Source organism: Hippopotamus amphibius, chromosome 17 (genome assembly GCF_030028045.1).
Source record: "Hippopotamus amphibius kiboko isolate mHipAmp2 chromosome 17, mHipAmp2.hap2, whole genome shotgun sequence".
Classification (NCBI taxonomy): domain Eukaryota; kingdom Metazoa; phylum Chordata; class Mammalia; order Artiodactyla; family Hippopotamidae; genus Hippopotamus; species Hippopotamus amphibius.
The window spans coordinates 9740222-9757877 of NC_080202.1; the positions used below are offsets into that span (position 1 = coordinate 9740222).

Genomic DNA, 17656 nt, shown 5'->3' on the forward strand with positions numbered 1-17656 from the left:
CTTCTTCCAAAACAAGTTTTGGCTCCGGACATTTCAGTTATATAAGCAATCACATTCCCTGTCTTTTATAAAACCTATTTGAAGTTTGTTTTTCCTCTTGCAACAAAAATAAGTCTAGCTAATATATTTATAGAAATTTGTCAACGATAAAAGTAGGGAAAGAATGATTTGGAGACAGTTGCCTATTTAATCTGAAAAAAGTAAGTCAGATCCCCTATCTCATATGATATAAAAAATTATTCCTAGTAGATTAAAAAACTAAACATGAAAAACCAAAAGCAGGGACTTCCCTGGTGGTCCAGTGGTTAAGATTTCACCTTCCAGTGCAGGAGGTGCAGGTTGGCTCCCTGACTGGGGAGCTAAGATCCCACGTACCTCACAGCCAAAAAACTAAAACATAAAACAGAAGCAATGCTGTAACAAATTCAATAAAGACTTTGAAAATGGCCCACATCAAAAAAAAAAAAAAAAAAAAGAAAAGAAAATGTGTTCTGGGTCAACAGCTAATCTGTGCCAGAATTCCAGGTCTTCTGATTCCATGCCTGGACCTCTTCCCTGGACATCAACCTGCATCTATCTCATGAGAGTATGAGAGAGAAGTCATCCTTCTGTTTGTGGCACTCTCCCATGTGCTTCTCAGTTGGGAGAGGGATTGGTGAAGGACTGACTGCAACAATGATCACTGACCACCATCTTCCCACCCCAGGTCCCAGAAAGGGAAGTTAGCTGCTCGTTGGCTCTACTTTTTTCATTGTCTGGTTTTTTCTTTTTTGGGGGCTGCCCCGAGTGGCTGAGGGCTCATAGTCCCCAACCAGGGATTGAACCCAGGCCCTTGGCAGTGAGTGAGAGCATGGAGTCCTAACCATAGAACTGCCAGGGAATTCCCTCATTGTCTACTTTCTATGTCAGCTAAAATTTCATTTTACATCTAACCACCACTTCGGGTAAAGCTACTGCCTGACACTGACATGTTGTAGACATAGTATGACTATTCCTGTATGTCTCTATCTATTGATGAGGATCCTATTCTTGTTGTATAAAAGCTGGTACTAAAAGGGGATAATCAGGGAGAGAGGGACCAGGCTGGGGGATTGTGGCTGAGGACATAATGGTGGCTGTGCCTGGTGGACTCTTCCTGGGGAACTCTTAGTGAGGAAGCCAGCACCCAGGTTGGGACTTTCCAAGTCTCCATGTGCCTGGAAGCAGACAGGGCCCCTGGAGGAGAGGCCCCTTGATTCCCGTCCTTCCCCCACAACCTGCACTGAAGTTGTCTCTTACTGCAGGCCGGAGAAGTAAGGTGCCGTAACCCTGCTCTTTGGTCCCTTCCTGCCCTTGAGAACCTGGGTCCTAGAGAGAGAGAACCCCAACAGTCCTGAGTACTATCAGCTGATTGCCAAGTTGGGACACCTGGTCTGATAACTATGCCAGTACGTACAGAAGCCACAGGATAGAATTTTGACATGGAATTTATCCAAGAGGATTTGGTTTATCTGCTCTGTGCCTACTGTCCACCTTCTGAGTTGTTGCAAGGAGTAAAATGAAATATTATATGAGAAAGTGCCTAGTAAACTTTAAAATGCAACAAACATTATTGTCATTAGTATTATAGACTCTTGAAGCTGAAAAGGACTATAAAGATGGACTAGTCTAATCCCCCCAATATAGCAGGAATCCTTCTATAGCACCTCTGACCAATTGCTAGCCAGCTCTAATTGTACACTTGCAGTGACAGGGAGCTTATTCCCTGAAAGGTAGCCCCTTCTCTCTGGTCGGTTCTGAGAAAAAAGTTCTTCTTTAGTACCCACTGACCTCCAGGATTTGAGGACAGTCTTCACAGCCCAAGTCATTCCCCCCGTCCCCGCCGCCGCAGAGTACTTTCGCCTGATATTTCCATCAGAGAATGTTTTTCGGATTCTTTATTCCCTGGGACTCCGCCCACTCCAGCTGGTCAGCGTCCACATGCAAATGATGGTGTGCAGAACAAACACAGCTATTACTGCTGATGTGACCTAATCAGGGCAAAGTGCAGGACAGGCATCACCTCCTGTAATTCACACACTGTGACTCTATTTTTTTCCCCCAATGGTGAATTCTACCAAGAGTCTCTGTGACCCTGTTAATTAAGTACAGAATGAGTGCTTTCCAGCAGTTGCATCAAATTTGCTCATTTTAAGCTACTAATTGGCAAATACTCCCAAATCTTTCTCACCTGAAGGACATCAGCTTCACAGATTTATGAATAGTTTAAATGGACCCGGGTTAAGAAACATTACATTGCCAGCACTGTAGAAGGTAGGTTTTCAGGTACTATCCTTAATCCTGTGCACTTCCCTCCCTGTTTCAGGAACCACCGTCATGACTTCTGTGATCATGGTCTCTTCCCATCTTTACAGTTTACCAACTATATGCATGAGGTTTAGTTTTGCCTGTTTTGGAACTTTATGTAAATGGAATCACGCTGTATGTGTTATTTTATAATTTACTTCTTTCTCGCAAAATTATGCTTGTGAGATTCATTTACATTGAATATGTAGCTGTAGTTTGTTCATTATTATTGCTGTAGCGTATTCCATGGTATGAATATTAAAAAATTTATTTATCTATTCTGCTGATGTTCATTTGGGTTATTTATTGTATTATAAACTATGCCATGTTAGATATTCTTGTCTCCTGTGGCACATGTACAATGTATTTGATAAGCAATTTATTACATGTGTTTAAATCTTATCTCCCAATTTCTTTCAAAATATAAAAATCATGTTTTTTAAACTTAATAAAGGCTTTGAGCACACACTAGTTTTCTTTAAAATATATGCCTAGGGGTGGAATTCCTGGGTCTTGGGATTTACCTAAAAATATGAAAATGTACATAACCCTGCATACTCCTATGTGATTTCCAAATTGCTTTTTCAACCACCTCCTTTGCATGGAAAGCTCTATGTGTTTAGATCAGCAGCCTGATCCTTTCTGAGTGAGCTTGATCTTGAGGGCCTGGCTTCAAGCCCCAGATTATCAATGGCAGTAAACATGCCTCTTACTCACTAGAAGGAGCCCCTTCTGTAGAGGGCATCAGCATCTGCTATCTTTATGGTCCCTGCCTCCTGTTAGTCATCACCAGAGAGAGGGTGCCCTGGGCTGTCCTATCCTGGACAAAGGTCTCCACGTCCAGCATGGATCTGCTCATCCAGGAAAGTCACTTAATGAGGGGTTGTGGAAGCCACCGTGCTTGCTCTCAAAGGCACACCAGCCATTTGAGGATATTAATTGCTCAAAAACCTCAAGTCTGTATATAGGTCCTTCCCTAATGTTAGCAGGATTTGGGGCAAAAGTGCAAACAGATGCAACATGTCTACCTAAATTATTTAAAACTATAAATCACTCCAACTGTTAATATATTCTACCTTGACAAATATACATCTTTAATGACATGGAAGACCAGGTTCAAATTTAGAATTCCTGGACTCCTCAGATTTATGCACTTGAATGAGGTGGTGGTGGGGACACTGGCCCTGGCCCACCTGCCCTCTTTTTCCATCTCTGTCCTGCACTAGAGATCTGTGTACATAGAAGCTCAGATGTCCAAGTGATGTGCCCCCTTAGCCACTTCTAGGGATCCCCAGACTCTGCCTTAGAGAGGATGGACCTGGGAAGAGGCCACAGCCTCCAGACACTTGGGGAGGGAATTCTGGGGTTACAAGTTCCCAGAACTTTGTCTTGAAGGGGAGGCACAGACACCTGGTGGGCACGTCCCCTGGACCCTACGGAAGGAATGTGGCCAGAGCTGGGGCAGAGGTGCCTCTAATGTGTGGTGCCTATGCGCAGGTGTAAGCGCAGTATTGTCTGCCTGTCATCTCCCCCCTCCCCTCATGGGTGCAAGAACTGTGTCTGGCTGTATCCCCAGCACCTATCATGGTGCCAGGCACTTAAAAGTCATATCCTACATGGGTGCTTAATGGAAAGTACATCAGAAACAGTTCCACACACTTTACTTCATTTAAACTTTTTTTTTTTTTTTAATATTTATTTATTTTGGCTATGCTAGGTTTTAGTTGCCATCTTTGTTGCAGGGATCTAGTTCTCCCACCAGGGATTGAACCCAGGCCCCCTGCATTGGGAGAGTGGAGTCTTATCCACTGGACCACCAGGGAAGTCCCTTCATTTAAACTTTTAATACCCATCATACAGACGAAGGCTGCGAGGTTCAAAGAGGTTAAGTGACGCGCCCAAGGTGACACAGCTAGAAGAGGCAGAGGCTGGATCTGCACTCGCTCCACCATCTAGCCTCCTCTCTCGCCCTTCTTATTATTCTTTCTCTGCCTCTGTGCTGGGGCGGAGGACCAGGAGCCGCCTATGCGTTAGGCCGGGCCTTTCCCGCCGCTCCCCTCCTCCTCTTCCCTCTCCCCCTCCTCCCCTATTCAGCCTCCTCCTCCCCCACCCCACCCCCACGCCGCGCCCCCGCAGCCGGCTCCGCTCCTCCTCCAGCCTCCCCCACCCCGGTGCCGCGCTCCCCCACCCCCTTGAAGCCCCGCCCCTCCCCTCAGGGCGACGTCACGTGCCGCCCCATCCCCCCGCGCCTGCGCGCTGCTTATTTCCCGCTGTCAGGATGAGGAGGCGGAGGTCGGAGCTCGGGTCCGTCTCTGCCCGCGACTGTGGCGGCGCCGGCGGCTCAAGCCTTAGCGGTTCCTCCCTGGGCGGCGGCGGCGGCGGCGGCGGCTCGGTCGACGCCTCCCCCGCCAGCTGAGCCCGCGCGGGAGCCCGAGACGCCGCTTCCCCGCCCATCCCCGCTCCCCGAGGCCGGCCGCCCGGCCATGGCGCAGCCGGGCCCGGCTCCTGAGCCTGACGGTGAGGCGCCCACCATGGCAGGCGCGGCGGGCGCGGCCTGCCGGGCGCCGGCGTCGCGGGGGGACCGCCGGGCGGCGGGAAGGGCGCGCGCAGGCCCCGGGGGTGACCCCGCCGGGCGGAGGCGGGAACGCGCGGGTTCCTGCGCCTGCTGCGCGCGAGGGCGGTGCGGGGGCCTGGGCGGTCGTCGCTGCGCAGGGGGCGGGAGGTGCGGGCGTTAGCCCTGGATGGGGCGGGGGGCGTGAGGGGGCTGCGGGGGACCCGGCAGAAGCTGGGGAGCGTGGAGAGGGAGCTGCCGTGGGTAGCGGTGAGACCGGCACGTGGGTTCTGCCCGTGGGGAGGATGGAAATCAGGAACATGTGCTATATTCGTTAAAGAAAAAACTGCTTAGGTGGTGGTGATGTGCCCTTCCCACGCCCCGCCCCCCATCCGTGCTACTGAGCGCTTTTAGCTCAGTTTTGTGGCTTGAAGCTGGTTGGGATCAGTAACCAGATTTAGTAGCGTTCTTTGAGAGGCATTGTAGCTTAATGGTAAGTGCTGGGGCCTGGGCGTCTAAAGCACCTGGAGCCTTCAGTAACAAGCACTATGCAGCGTTCCTCGCCTCTTTGAACTTGAGTATTCTCGTGAAGAGAGGTTGATTCGTGCCTTTATATTTTATCTGTAAAGGAGGCAACGTATTATGCGAAGTGATTAGTATTGTTAAGGCGGTATTTGGGAATAATGAGGAGAATGGTGTTTGAGAATGCTGAAGTGAAGGAAACGTGTCTTCTATAGCACTCATATCCATGGAAGGAAAAAGAGCCCCATCCTAATAGTCCCGGGGCGGGGGGGGGGGGGGGGGGGGTGTCAGTCCTTCATGACCTTCTGGGAAATTGGCTAAGCTCTGCTTCAGAGATTGACCACATGGTTCCAGGTTTTACTACCTGGAGTTTTGTTTGGAAAGACTGTGCCTGGTCCTTGGCAAGGTACTACTGTATCTGGGCGAGAGAGTTCTTTAAGATGTATTTCTGTAATCAGCGTGTGTGCTTAGCATCTTTAAATGTGAGTGGAATGTTGGGATTTGGTGCTGGGCACATAGTAGGTGCTTAAAAACTTGCCTTTGGCCAGGATCGTCTCTTAAAATAATCTTTCATGAAAACCTTACGCTTTGTTCTTACCTTTGAGGAACCTGAAACAATGTTATCAGATTTTAATGCTAGCTGCTTTCTTGAAAGTGTGCTCCAAAGCCTGTTTCCCTCTAGTTTTACGTTTTGTTGGTTGCCTAAGGAGAGATGTCTAGCACCCACATCTGGAATTGTGTAAGAGTCTGATTGCTGTTTCTGTTTCAGTATAAGAGAAGGGAGGCATTTCTGGTGGACTGTTAGAGAAAACGGGGATGTTTTCAGGCTACATTTTAATCCTCACCTTTTGCATTTGATGTCAGGGAAGAAACCTTTGCTTTTCCACAAACATCTCTTTGTTATTGCAGACAGAGGCAGAAAAGAGAGAGCCCCAGTGGCTTCTGGTTCTGATCTGGACTGGTAGGTATGCTTAGCTGGCGGCTGCCTTCTCTTGAGTTGCATGGAAACAGACGTCTAGGGCAGCTCAGGTGACATGACAGTCTGGAATCGAAATTCCTTGCCTCTTTCTAGATGTGAAATGGTCTTCCTTGTAAATAGGCAAAAGTGACTAAGCACTTGAAAGAGGCTAGGAAAAATTAGTTTTAGGAAATCTTGTATTCTAAGTACAGGTTTATTCCCTATTTTTCAAATCCTGTGACTGTGGGGTGAGGTTTAGTTTGCAAAGATTGCAGTATTTATTTTCAATTAGTGTAGTAAATGAGCAGCCACAGCTACTGTTTGCAAAAGGAGAGAGAATTTTGAGTGCTTTGTATCAGTGTCTTCTTAGAAATTCATCTTGGGGGTTTAATTTTCCTCTCTTGGCTGAACTTAATATAGATCACTTCTTAACACTTTGGCTTTAAGCACACTTGAATTTCCTAGCCCTGCTGATATTAAAAAACAAAAACAGTTGCAGAATTCTTTTGAGTTAAACTGGCAGTAAAAGATAACTTTTACTTTTTGACTTTAATCTAGCCTTTATCCCATTTTATTTATTTATTTATTTATTTGGCCGTGCGGCGAGGCTTGTGGGACCTTAGTTCCCTGACCAGGGATTGAACCTCAGGGCCTCAGCAGTGAGAGCTCAGAGTCCTTAAACACTGGACCGTCAGGGAATTCCCAGGTATCCCATTTTAGGAGCAGTTTTGTTTCACGTTGACATTTTCTTTTGCTTCTTTGACATACCTTTATTTTTAATGGAGATATCATAGATTAATAAAAAAAAGGTGTGTGTAAATCGACAGGGTGAAATGTAATAATTTTCTTTTGATTCTCTTTAATACCTTATTTTGTAAGTTTTTTGAAAACTTTTTTTTGATCACGCATCTTAGTTTACTTGTTTAGAACAACGATAACTTTAATAGTCAAACAGATTTCAGCTGATTATTTCATTTTACCCTGAGAATTCAAAGACTATAATGTAAAATTTTTCAAATTTTAATATTTTAAAATCTAAGATAAACTCTATCTTAGAAGCATTTGCTCTGGTTTTACTTCATTTTTATTTGCGACCACTTTATTCAAAAATCCTTCCTTCAAAAAAGTATGGCTGTTAATAAGTATGTCTTCTCCCGTCTCCCAAAGGAAACCAATATTAAGTTTTCTGTCCATCTTCACTTTTTTCTATAGTTACACAGACATACTACCTTTCCCCCTGAAATGGACATGATTTACATACATAGGTCTGCAACTTGTCTATTTATAAATGTTAGTTATGATTATTATATACTGGTAAATGGTTATGTGGCCCTATACCGTGCTGTGGACACTATGTGCATTATCTCAGGAAATCTTCATATCAGTGAGGGGGGTAATATTGTAATATTGTTCCTGTTTTATTGTTGAGGAAACTGAAGCACAGAGAAGTTAAAAGTGCCTGGAGTTACATAGCTAGGAGGTGAGGGGAGCCAGGATTCAGATCCAGGTCATCTAATGCCAGAGCCCCCTGATCTGTTTACTAGATCGTGGACTACTTTCCAGTTCAGTGTTATAGATCTCATTCTTGTTAAAGAATGTTCTGTCACATGCATGTACCACACATGGTTTATTTGCCTGTATGTTTATTGATGGATAAGTAGATTGCTTTCAGTTTTTTCATTTTATAAGCAGTTCTGTAACAAGTATTCTTGTACATATTTTTCAGGTACCTTTGCTTTTACTTCTGTAAGACTACTGAATTAAAGGGCATGAGCTCTGAGTGCTTTAAATTTTAATAGCTATTGCTAGCTTACTCTCAAAAAGTATCAATTTACATACCTGCCAATAGTATATGAGAGGGGGTGGATTTCCCCTACACTCTTACAAGCCCTGGAGAATGTTAGTTGTTCTAAATTTGTATCTTCTGATAGACAAAACAAAAACCAAAAACCTTCAGGTAACAAATCTATGTGTGCCTAGGCTAGGCCAAGCCCTAAGCTGGGCTCTAATAAAATGATGAAGAAAACCAAACCCAGTCCATGTTCCTAGGTAGTGAGTCAGAAGGCTGTTTAGATAATTCCACAGACAAGTATAAGACTGTTCAACAAATGTGAGTGTGTACTACTTGCCAGGCACAATTCTTGACATTTGGAATACATCAGTGGGCAACACATAATAAATAACCCTGCCCTACTGTGGGAGAAACAGATATTAGACAGCAAACATAAGCAAATCATATAGATTGTTAGGTGATAAGTGCTATGGAAAAAAGAAAAAAATAGAGCAGGGTAAAAGGAAGGGGGATAGGCTGGTTTTAAATAGGGTGGTCAGAGTAGCCTTATTGAGAAGATGACATTTGACCAAAGACTTGAAGGAGATAGAAGAGCTAATATGAGGGTATCTGGAGGGAGAGTGTTCCAGACATAGGGATCAGTTTTTGCAAATGCTTTAGGGAAGGAATGTGTTTGGCATTTTTGAGGGATGGCATGGAGGGCAGTATGGCTAGAATGAAATTATCGGGGTAGTGGGTGGAAGGAGGTGGGAGAGGAAGGGAGAAGAGAGTAGGAGAATATGAGGTGAAAGGTAGTGGGATGGGGGCAGGTCTTATAGGGCCCTAGAAGCATTGTGAAAATTGGCTTTCACTATGGGGAATCATTGAAAATGTTTTGAGCAGAGGAGTGATGTGATCTGACACATATATATATTTAAATTAATTAATTTATTGGCTGCATTGGGTCTTCATTGCTGCTGTAGTTGAGGTGAGTGGGGGCTGCTCTTTGTTGTGGTGTGCAGGCTTTTCATTGCCGTGGCTTCTCTTGTTGCAGAGCTCTGGGCAAACAGGCTTCAGTAGTTGTGGCACGTGAGCTCTAGAGTGCAGGCTTAGTAGTTGTGGTGCACAGGCTTAGTTGCTCTGAGGCATGTGGCATCTTCCCGGCCCAGGGCTCAAACCCGTGTCCCCTGCATTGGCAGGCAGATTCTTAACCACTGTGCTGCCAGGGAAGCGCTGACTTATATTTTAAAAAAACAGAAAACAAAGAAACAAAACCACTCTGGTTGCTAGATTGACAATAGAGTAAAGGAAAGCAGGGGAGGCATTAACCCAGGAAAAAGATGATGAGTCTGAGACCAGGGGGCACATTGGTGGAGGTCATATTTTGAAGGTATGGCCAACAGGATTTGGATTAGATGTGGGGTATGCGCGCGTGCAAGAGAGAGACAGGTAGAGAGGTCAAGGATCACTCAGAGGTTTTTGGGCTGAGCAGCTGTTAGAGATATACAGTGCTATATTTGAGGAATTTGACCCATTCAGTTAGTCCAGGAAAGGTTTCTGAGGAAGTGATCCTAGAGCTGGATGAGCAGGAGGCCCCTTTGTTTGGAAGAAGCAGAATTAGTAAGAGAACTGAAGAAAAGTCAGTGTGCCTGGGTAAAGATAATGAGAGGGTCAAATAGGTATAGGCTGGCCTGAGCGGCCTTCAGCCTTAGAGCTCAAAGGGAAGCCATTAAAGGGTTTTAAGCAAGTAGGTAAAATGATGGCTTTTTAATTTGTGCTTTCCTGATAGTAATTATATATATTTTTTCTTTCGTGCAGAGAGCTTTTTTATGTAGACCTGACCATTTTTATTTTTTTATTAGTATTTAAAAAAATATTTATTTGACTGCACTGGGTCTTAGTTGCGGCACGTGGGATATTGCTGCATGCAGAATCTTTAGTTGCGGCATGTGGGATCTAGTTCCTCGACCAGGATTGGAACCCCATCCCCCTGCATTGGGAGGCGCAGAGGCTTAACCACTGGACCACCAGGGAAGTCCCCTGACCATTTTTAAAAATTTATGGTTTCTGGGTTTCTTAGGAAGACCTCCTTTTATTAAAAAAACAAAAAGCAACCAAAACATCTCATTTTCAACACTTATAGTTTTATCTTTTATATTTAGTACTTCAGACCATCTGAAATTTATTTTTAAATTTAACCGGTAAAGTTTAATATAAAGAATTTTTAACTAAACAGGAGATTACTTAAGAGAAAAAGAAAACACTGAAGAATACAGGAATAGTGGATCTAGGGAGCAGCTACTGCCTCTAGGGCTAAGGCAGAGCACCCACGGAAGGAACAGATCTTCTAGAGGCTGCTCCCAAAACTGAGATCCAGACTTTGTTGGAGAAGGTGCAGCTGTGGCCCTCTGAATGGCAGAGTTCATTGAGGGACCACATGTGCAGAACTTCCTGGAAAGCTGCTTTCTGGCTTTCTGGGGAAACTGCCTGCATCTAGAATCTATGTATTTATTCTATTTTTTTAAGCATTTTTTTTGGTTAGGAAAGATTTTATTTTATGTTTTTTAGGTGAAATACACATTTTGAGAAAATTTTGAGCAGTTTAAACATTGACAAAACTTGGGTGAAGTAGCTATAACAAAAAGCAGCCTTTATACTCTGTGTTTGGGGTTATTGATCATAATTGCTTAAAAACCTACTTCATCACATAAACTAATGCTACCAGTAGTAGCATTTTAACATTCTTTTATGCTGGACAACACTGCTTAGGAGAGTACAAGGATCTCCCTGTGACAGATTCTTTTTTTTTTTTTTTTTTAATTGGGGTATAGTTGTTTTACAATGTTGTGTTAGTTTCTGCTGTACGGAGTTCCCTGTGCTATACAGCAGGTTCTTATTAGTTATTTTATACCTATTAGTGTACATATGTCAATCCCAATCTCCCAATTCATCCCCCCACCCCCGATTTTATTTATTTTTTAAAATTATTTATTTATTTATTTGGCTGAGCCGGGTCTTAGTTGCGGCGTGCGGGATCTTTGTTGCCTCATGCGGGATCTATAGTTGCAGCATGTGGGATCTAATTCCCTGACCGGGGATCAAATCTGGGCTCCCTGCATTGGGATCGAGCAGTCTTAGCCACTGAACCAGCAGGGAAGTCCCTGGAATTTACTTTTAACAGGATATAGAGCTCTAACGTTATTTTTCTTCCAAGTGTGTAAAACCAATTGTTTTAATGCCATTTATTCAATAATCCATATATTTGGCTTGAATAATCCATATACAGTATTTGGTTTGTTTATTATTGCTTGATAAATCTTTCAACGACTAGACTCGATCTGAAACACAAAGGTCCTGAGCTTACCCCACAGTCTAACTACTTCAGTGTCCCAACACACAGTAGCCTGGGATTGTGTAATAATCCTTTAATTTGTATGTCTTACTTGACTACCTGTGGATGGAACTGCCTTTGAATCTTTTTTTTTTAAGCAACATTTTTATTTATTTATTTATTTATTTATTGGATGCTTTGGGTCTTTGTTACTGCGCGTGGGGGCTACTCTTCATTGCAGTGCGGTGGCTTCTTCTGTTGCAGAGCATGGGCTCTAGGCACGTGGGCTCAGTAGTTGTGGCTCACAGGCTTAGTTGCTCTGTGGCATGTGGGATACTCCTGGATCAGGGATTGAAACCGAGTCCCCTGCACTGGCAGGTGGATTTTTTTTTCTACTTTGTTTTTATTTTTTTTTTCCTTGAAAATTAAGTTTTTTTTTATTAGTTATCTGTTTTGTACATAGTAGCTTTTATATGTCAACCCCAATCTCCCAATTCACACCCCCCCCCCCCCCCCCCCAGGTTTTCCCCCTTGGTAAGTCCCTGCCTTTGAATCTTAAGGGCTCTGATTTCTAAAATATCTTGACTACATCATACACTAGGTTTTATATTCAATGAAATTTGATGTGCTCTTGTATAATCATTAAATTGAGTTTAGTCTTCATAGGAGTATTTAGTACACGATTGTTCTGTTTATTTTTATGTAGTATAGTTATGCTAGGTAATGCGGCTATTGAAATGAATGAGATATAGTTTTGATTTCAGGAATTTTATGATCTAGTGGAGGAATGGGCCTAAGGCACATTAATGTGAAATGAGGAGGTGCCTAGTGATAGTAGATAGTTCTCCTCTGTTGGATCACAGGAGAAACTTACTACAAGTAAAAGAACAAGAAGAGCTATGAAAGTGCCTTTATTCAGTTTTCTCATTAGAGACTTGAATCTCTTCCAAGTGGTAGACTGATTTTTTGTTTGAGTGCCTCTGGAGAGAGAAGGAACTCACTACCCCCTAGTTTTGAGTAGTTAATGTTTTGTTTATCCTTTATTTAAGCAGAAATTTGCCTCACCATAACTTTTACCCACTGCTTTTAGTTCTCTTCTCTAGGACCACACAGAGGAAATCCAAGGCATTCTCCTCCATGTTAGTCTGGAGAACATTGATGATAACATACGTCCTTCCTGTATTTTCTTTTTGGCCATGCCACGCAGCATGTGGGATCTTAATTCCCCCAGCCAGGGATCAGACCCGTGCCCCCTGCAGTGGAAGTGCAGAGTCTTAACCACTGGACCTCCAGGGAAGTCCTCCTATATATTTTTATTTCTCCTGTCAGGTAGTTTTGAATATATGTAACATTCATGTGATTTTCTTTGAGACAGATTACAATTAATGACTTCTGGTGACTCTAGATGTTCTCTAGATGTATTTAACCTATAGAAAGTAGTAGATATAGAGACATATCCCTGAAAAGAATCCTGAAGACTGTCTTCCCTCATTTTAGAGATCAGGATATTAAGAGCTAAAGAGGTAGAAATGGCTTGCGTTGTAGCAGAGCCAACACTAGAATTTAGGAGTAGAGTGGGGCTGTCACCTGTCATCTGGTTACTACTTCTGTTTATGTAGAATGAACTATCTCTAGATGTGTCATTATGATATTGCTTGAAAGGAATCATAGAATGGATATAACTTGATTACAGTCAGTTAGATTGCATAAGACTTTCTTGATAATTATTTATTTATCAATAATTGTAGATGCTGGAGAAACTGCCAGTGGGAAGGGAGAGCCTGAAGTTATCAAGGAAAAAATAAATATGGACTAGGTCTCTGAGGAGTTAGGAGCAGATAAGATGGATCAAGAGCTGAGTGTCAGGAGGAGACACTGGGATCTCATCCTCCAAAACAGAAGGGGAAAAGGAAAGGATGTGTGAGAAAAAAAGGGAGGGAAAATGCTGAGGTAGAAGAGAAACTGACTAAATATAAGTGTAGTTTCCATTCTTTGATTCAATGTATATGATATGAGTATTAACTATGAACAAGGTAGACAAGGTGCCTGTCCTCATGGAAGTTGTTGTTTTGCGAACTTTGTTACAGGCCAGTAGATTAGATTGTTTATGCTTGTCTGGGTTCCTCATCTTAACCATAGAACACAGAAAATGATTTGGCTATTTTCCCAGTTATCCTGAAGGTGACATAACCAGTACCATTCTAGATGCACAGGAGAGAAGTTAATTCATTATGTATCGGGCTGGCCAAAAAGTTCGTTCGGTCTTAAGTAAAAATAAAAGACATTTTTCATTTTCACCAGGAACTATATTGAACAATGTATTCATTAACCAAATGAAATTTTGACCAACCCAATACATTGAATATCTTGGGCATTAGGATTTAACTCTGTCATGGAACCTGCATGGAGAAAGACTGGTAGAATAGTAAGTACAGGATATGATTGGGTCCTTACTGTGGGAAATCCGATGCAGTGGGTGTGGGGGAACCATGATGTGGGTTAGTATTCCATTGGTTAAGGCTATTAAAAATCAATACAGGGACTTCCTGGTGGTGCAGTGGTTAAGACTCCGCCTGCCAATCCAGAGGACACGGGTTCGATCCCTGGTCCAGGAAGATCCCATAGGCGGCGGAGCAACTTAGCCCATGCGCCACAACGACTGAGCCTGCGCACTAGAGCCCATGAGCCACAGTTACTGAGCCCGCATGCCTAGAGCCTTTGCTCTGCAACAAGAGAATCCAGTGCACCACAATAAAGAGTAGCTCCCCGCTCACCACAACTAGAGAAAACCCACTCACAGCAATGAAGACCCAATGCAGCCAAAAATAAATAAATAATTAAAAAAACAAAAACAAACAAACTTGATTGTTAACCATTTAGTCCCAAATCGGTGTCTACTTAGTGACTTGCTCGAAGCTCCTGCTACATTTATTATTTATAACTAAACTACTGCTGCTGCCTACTAGGCGCACCTACCCCCCGCCCCCAGTCTACATCTTATATCCCTAGCTTTGTTAGCTACTCTGGGATAGAATCTGCCTGACACGACTGCTACCTTTCATTTTATTGTGAACCTAGTAAGCCTCTGTAGACAGTTACAGAAGGGACATTAACAGTTTAGATCCATCTCTGTTGCATAAACTTCTGCATTTATACCTAACAGATGAAAATGCAGTCTTCCTAAAACATGGCCACTTTTTGTGGTAACTGTTTTAGAAAATTCTTAATTTTGGGGGGCTGAAATCACTTCCCTACAGCTTCTACACCGTGGTTCTGGCCTTGTGAACAAGTCAAAATTAGTCTGTTTTCTCTTCCACATGAAATGTCTTCATATATTTAAAGAGTTTGCTTCCATCTTGGCAGTTCCTCAGATGAGAATTCTATACTCTGTCCATGCTTTGTAGCTTCCTCTGCTTGGCTAGCTGGATGTTCTAATACCATGTAGTTTGCTGGTGCTCTTCCTAAAATGGTGTCCCTAAAGTTGGCGGAATATTCCAGACATGGAATCTGTGTGACTTGTGCAATGAACAGCAAAGGTTTTTTTTAATTAAAATTTATTTATTTATTTATTTACTTATTTATTTGAGGTGTAGCTGTGGCATGTGGGATCTTCAGTTGCAGCATGGGAACTCTTAGTTACGGCATGTGGGATCTAGTTCACAGACCAGGGATCAAACCTGGGCCCCCTGCACTGGGAGCACAGAGTCTTAACCACTGGACCAGCAAGGAAGTCCCAAAACTCTCAGCTCTTTTTAATGTATGCTAACATTTTCTCAAATTTGATTTATTTCTATGTATCATATTAGTTCATAATAAAATAGAAGCTATGATTTGTTGAGGTGTTATATGCCTTGCACTGTGCTGTGATTTTTTTATGAATTATTTCTTTTTGAGCATTTACTATAGACCAGGCACTGTGCTGGGCACTGGGGATACAGATATGATTACAGGTTTTTAAATTAATAGACTATTTTTTAGTTTTAGTTTCACAGCAAAATTGAACACAAAGTACAGAGAGTTTCTTTATACCCCCTCTGAGTCAGACTCCCCACCATCAGCATTCCACAGCAGTGGGGCCCATTTGTGAGCAGTCGACGAACCTGCACATCATCATCACCCAGAGTCCATCATTTACATTAGCATTCTCTCTTGGTATTGTACGTTCTGTGGGTTTGGACAAACATGCAATGCGTGTATCCATTGACCGTTGTATCATACAGGATAGTTTCACTGCCTTAGAAATCCCTTGTGTTCTTCCTACTCATCCCTCTTCTCCTCCAAATCCTTGGCAAACACAGATCTTTTTACTGTCTCCATGGTTTCTGCCTTTTCCAGAATGTTTTATAGTTGGAATCATACAGTTATGTAGCCTTTTCAGGTTGGCTTTTCTCACTTAGTAATATACATTTAAGGTTCCTTCATGTCTTTTTGTGGCTGGTAGCCCATTTCTTTTTTTTAGCACTGATTAATATTCCATTGCCTGGATGTACCAGTTATTCATTCAGTTATTGAAGGACATCATGATTGTTTCCAAGTTTTGGCAGTTATGAATAAAGCTGCTATCATGCAGAGTTTTGTGTGGATGTAAGTTTTGCACTCATTTGGCTAAATATTAAGGAGTGTGATTGCTGGATCATATGGTCAGAGTATGTTGAAATAACTACCATTTTGCATTCCCAGAAGCCATGAATGAGAATTCCTGTTGTTCTGCGTTTTCCAGCATTTGGCAAGTGTCTTTGTTTTGAATTTTAGCCATTCTAGTAGATGTGAAGTGGTATCTCATTGTTTTAATCTGCAGTTTCCTAAAGACAAATGATGTTGAGCATCTTTTTCAGATGATGTTGAGCTTGTTTGCTATCTGTACATCTTTTGTGAGGGGTCCAGAATTTTTGCTTAACTTTTAATGAGGTTGTTAATTTTCTTACTGTTTAGTTTTAAGAGTGCTTTGTGTATTTTGGATAACAGGACTTTATCAGATGTCTTTTGCAAGTATTTTCTCCAAATCTATGGCTTGTCTTATTCCCTTGACAGTGTCTTTCACAAACAGAGGTTTTAGATTTAATGAAATCCACCTTATAATTATTTCTTTCGTGATCGTACCTTTGGTGCTGTGTCTAAAAAGTCATTGCCATAACCCAAGGTCATCTAGATTTTCTCCTGTGTTTTGCTTTAGGAGTTATATATTTTGCATTTTGGTCTGTGACTCGTTTTGGGTTTTTTTTTTTTTGTGAAGAGTGTAAGAATTCTTTTTTTCTTTTCTTTTTGCATGTGGATATCCACTTGTTCCAGCGCCATCATTTGTTGAAAAGACTGTCCTTTCTCCATTGAATTGCCTTTCCTTCTTTGTCACAGATCAATTGACTGTATTTGTATGGATCTATTTATGGGCTCACTGTTCTGTTCCATTTATGTATTTGTTTATTCTTTCATGTATATGATATTAAATTTCTTAATTAAATTTTTTTGCATCAAAAATAACAAATGCTTGTAAAAACTTTGTAAATGTATAATATGAAAGGAGAAATCCATATAAGCTCATAAGCTCACCCCTCAGAGATAAACACTGATAAAGATCTGGTATATATTTTTCTGGTTTTTTAAAAAGAAATGTGTATTCTGATTTAAAAGTGGAATCATGCTATATATGTTATTCTCAACCTTTCTTTTTCTTCACTTTGTTGTTGTTGTTTTTTTAAAATATTTATTTATTTGGCTGCAACAGGTCTTAGTTGTGGCATGTAAACTCTTAGTTGTGGCATGTGGGATCTAGTTCCCTGACTAGATCAAACCCGGGCCCCATGCGTTGGGAGTGTGGGGTCTTAACCACTGGACCACCAGTGAAGTCCCTTTACTTTGTTTTTGGTATAGATAACGTCATCATTTTTGAAATATATCGTTCATTTTTATGGCTGTATAATATGCACTATAATTTTTTAAAGTAAGTCCCCAATGATGAATATTTGTGTCATTACAATAAAACTTCAGCAAATATCTGTGTACCTGTGTTCACACACTCATGAGAGTTTTTGTGTTATAAATTCCTTGAACTGAAATTACTGAGTCAAAGAATGTATACGTTTAAAAATTTAATGGCAAATGAAATGCTCTTTCAAAAAGATTTGACAATTTACAGGCTCACCATCAGGTTATAAGAGAGCTTATAGCCCCTTAATTTTTTTTTAAGAGTTTTATTGAGAT

The 17656-nt window shown here is 42.1% G+C and overlaps 1 protein-coding gene across 2 annotated transcripts in view; it reads left to right on the forward strand.

Annotated features, from left to right (window-relative positions):
• The first annotated feature begins 4585 nt into the window (after positions 1-4585).
• The window catches only part of RABEP1 (rabaptin, RAB GTPase binding effector protein 1), a 103521-nt gene continuing 90450 nt past the window's right edge, over positions 4586-17656 (forward strand). Inside the window, exon 1 of one of the 2 annotated variants that reach the window (XM_057716737.1) lies at positions 4586-4842. In XM_057716737.1, coding sequence (XP_057572720.1) covers positions 4809-4842 — 34 coding nt within the window. In that variant the 5' untranslated portion in view covers positions 4586-4808. The remainder of the gene's footprint in view (positions 4843-17656) is intronic. The other variant, XM_057716738.1, reaches the window with a different exon arrangement.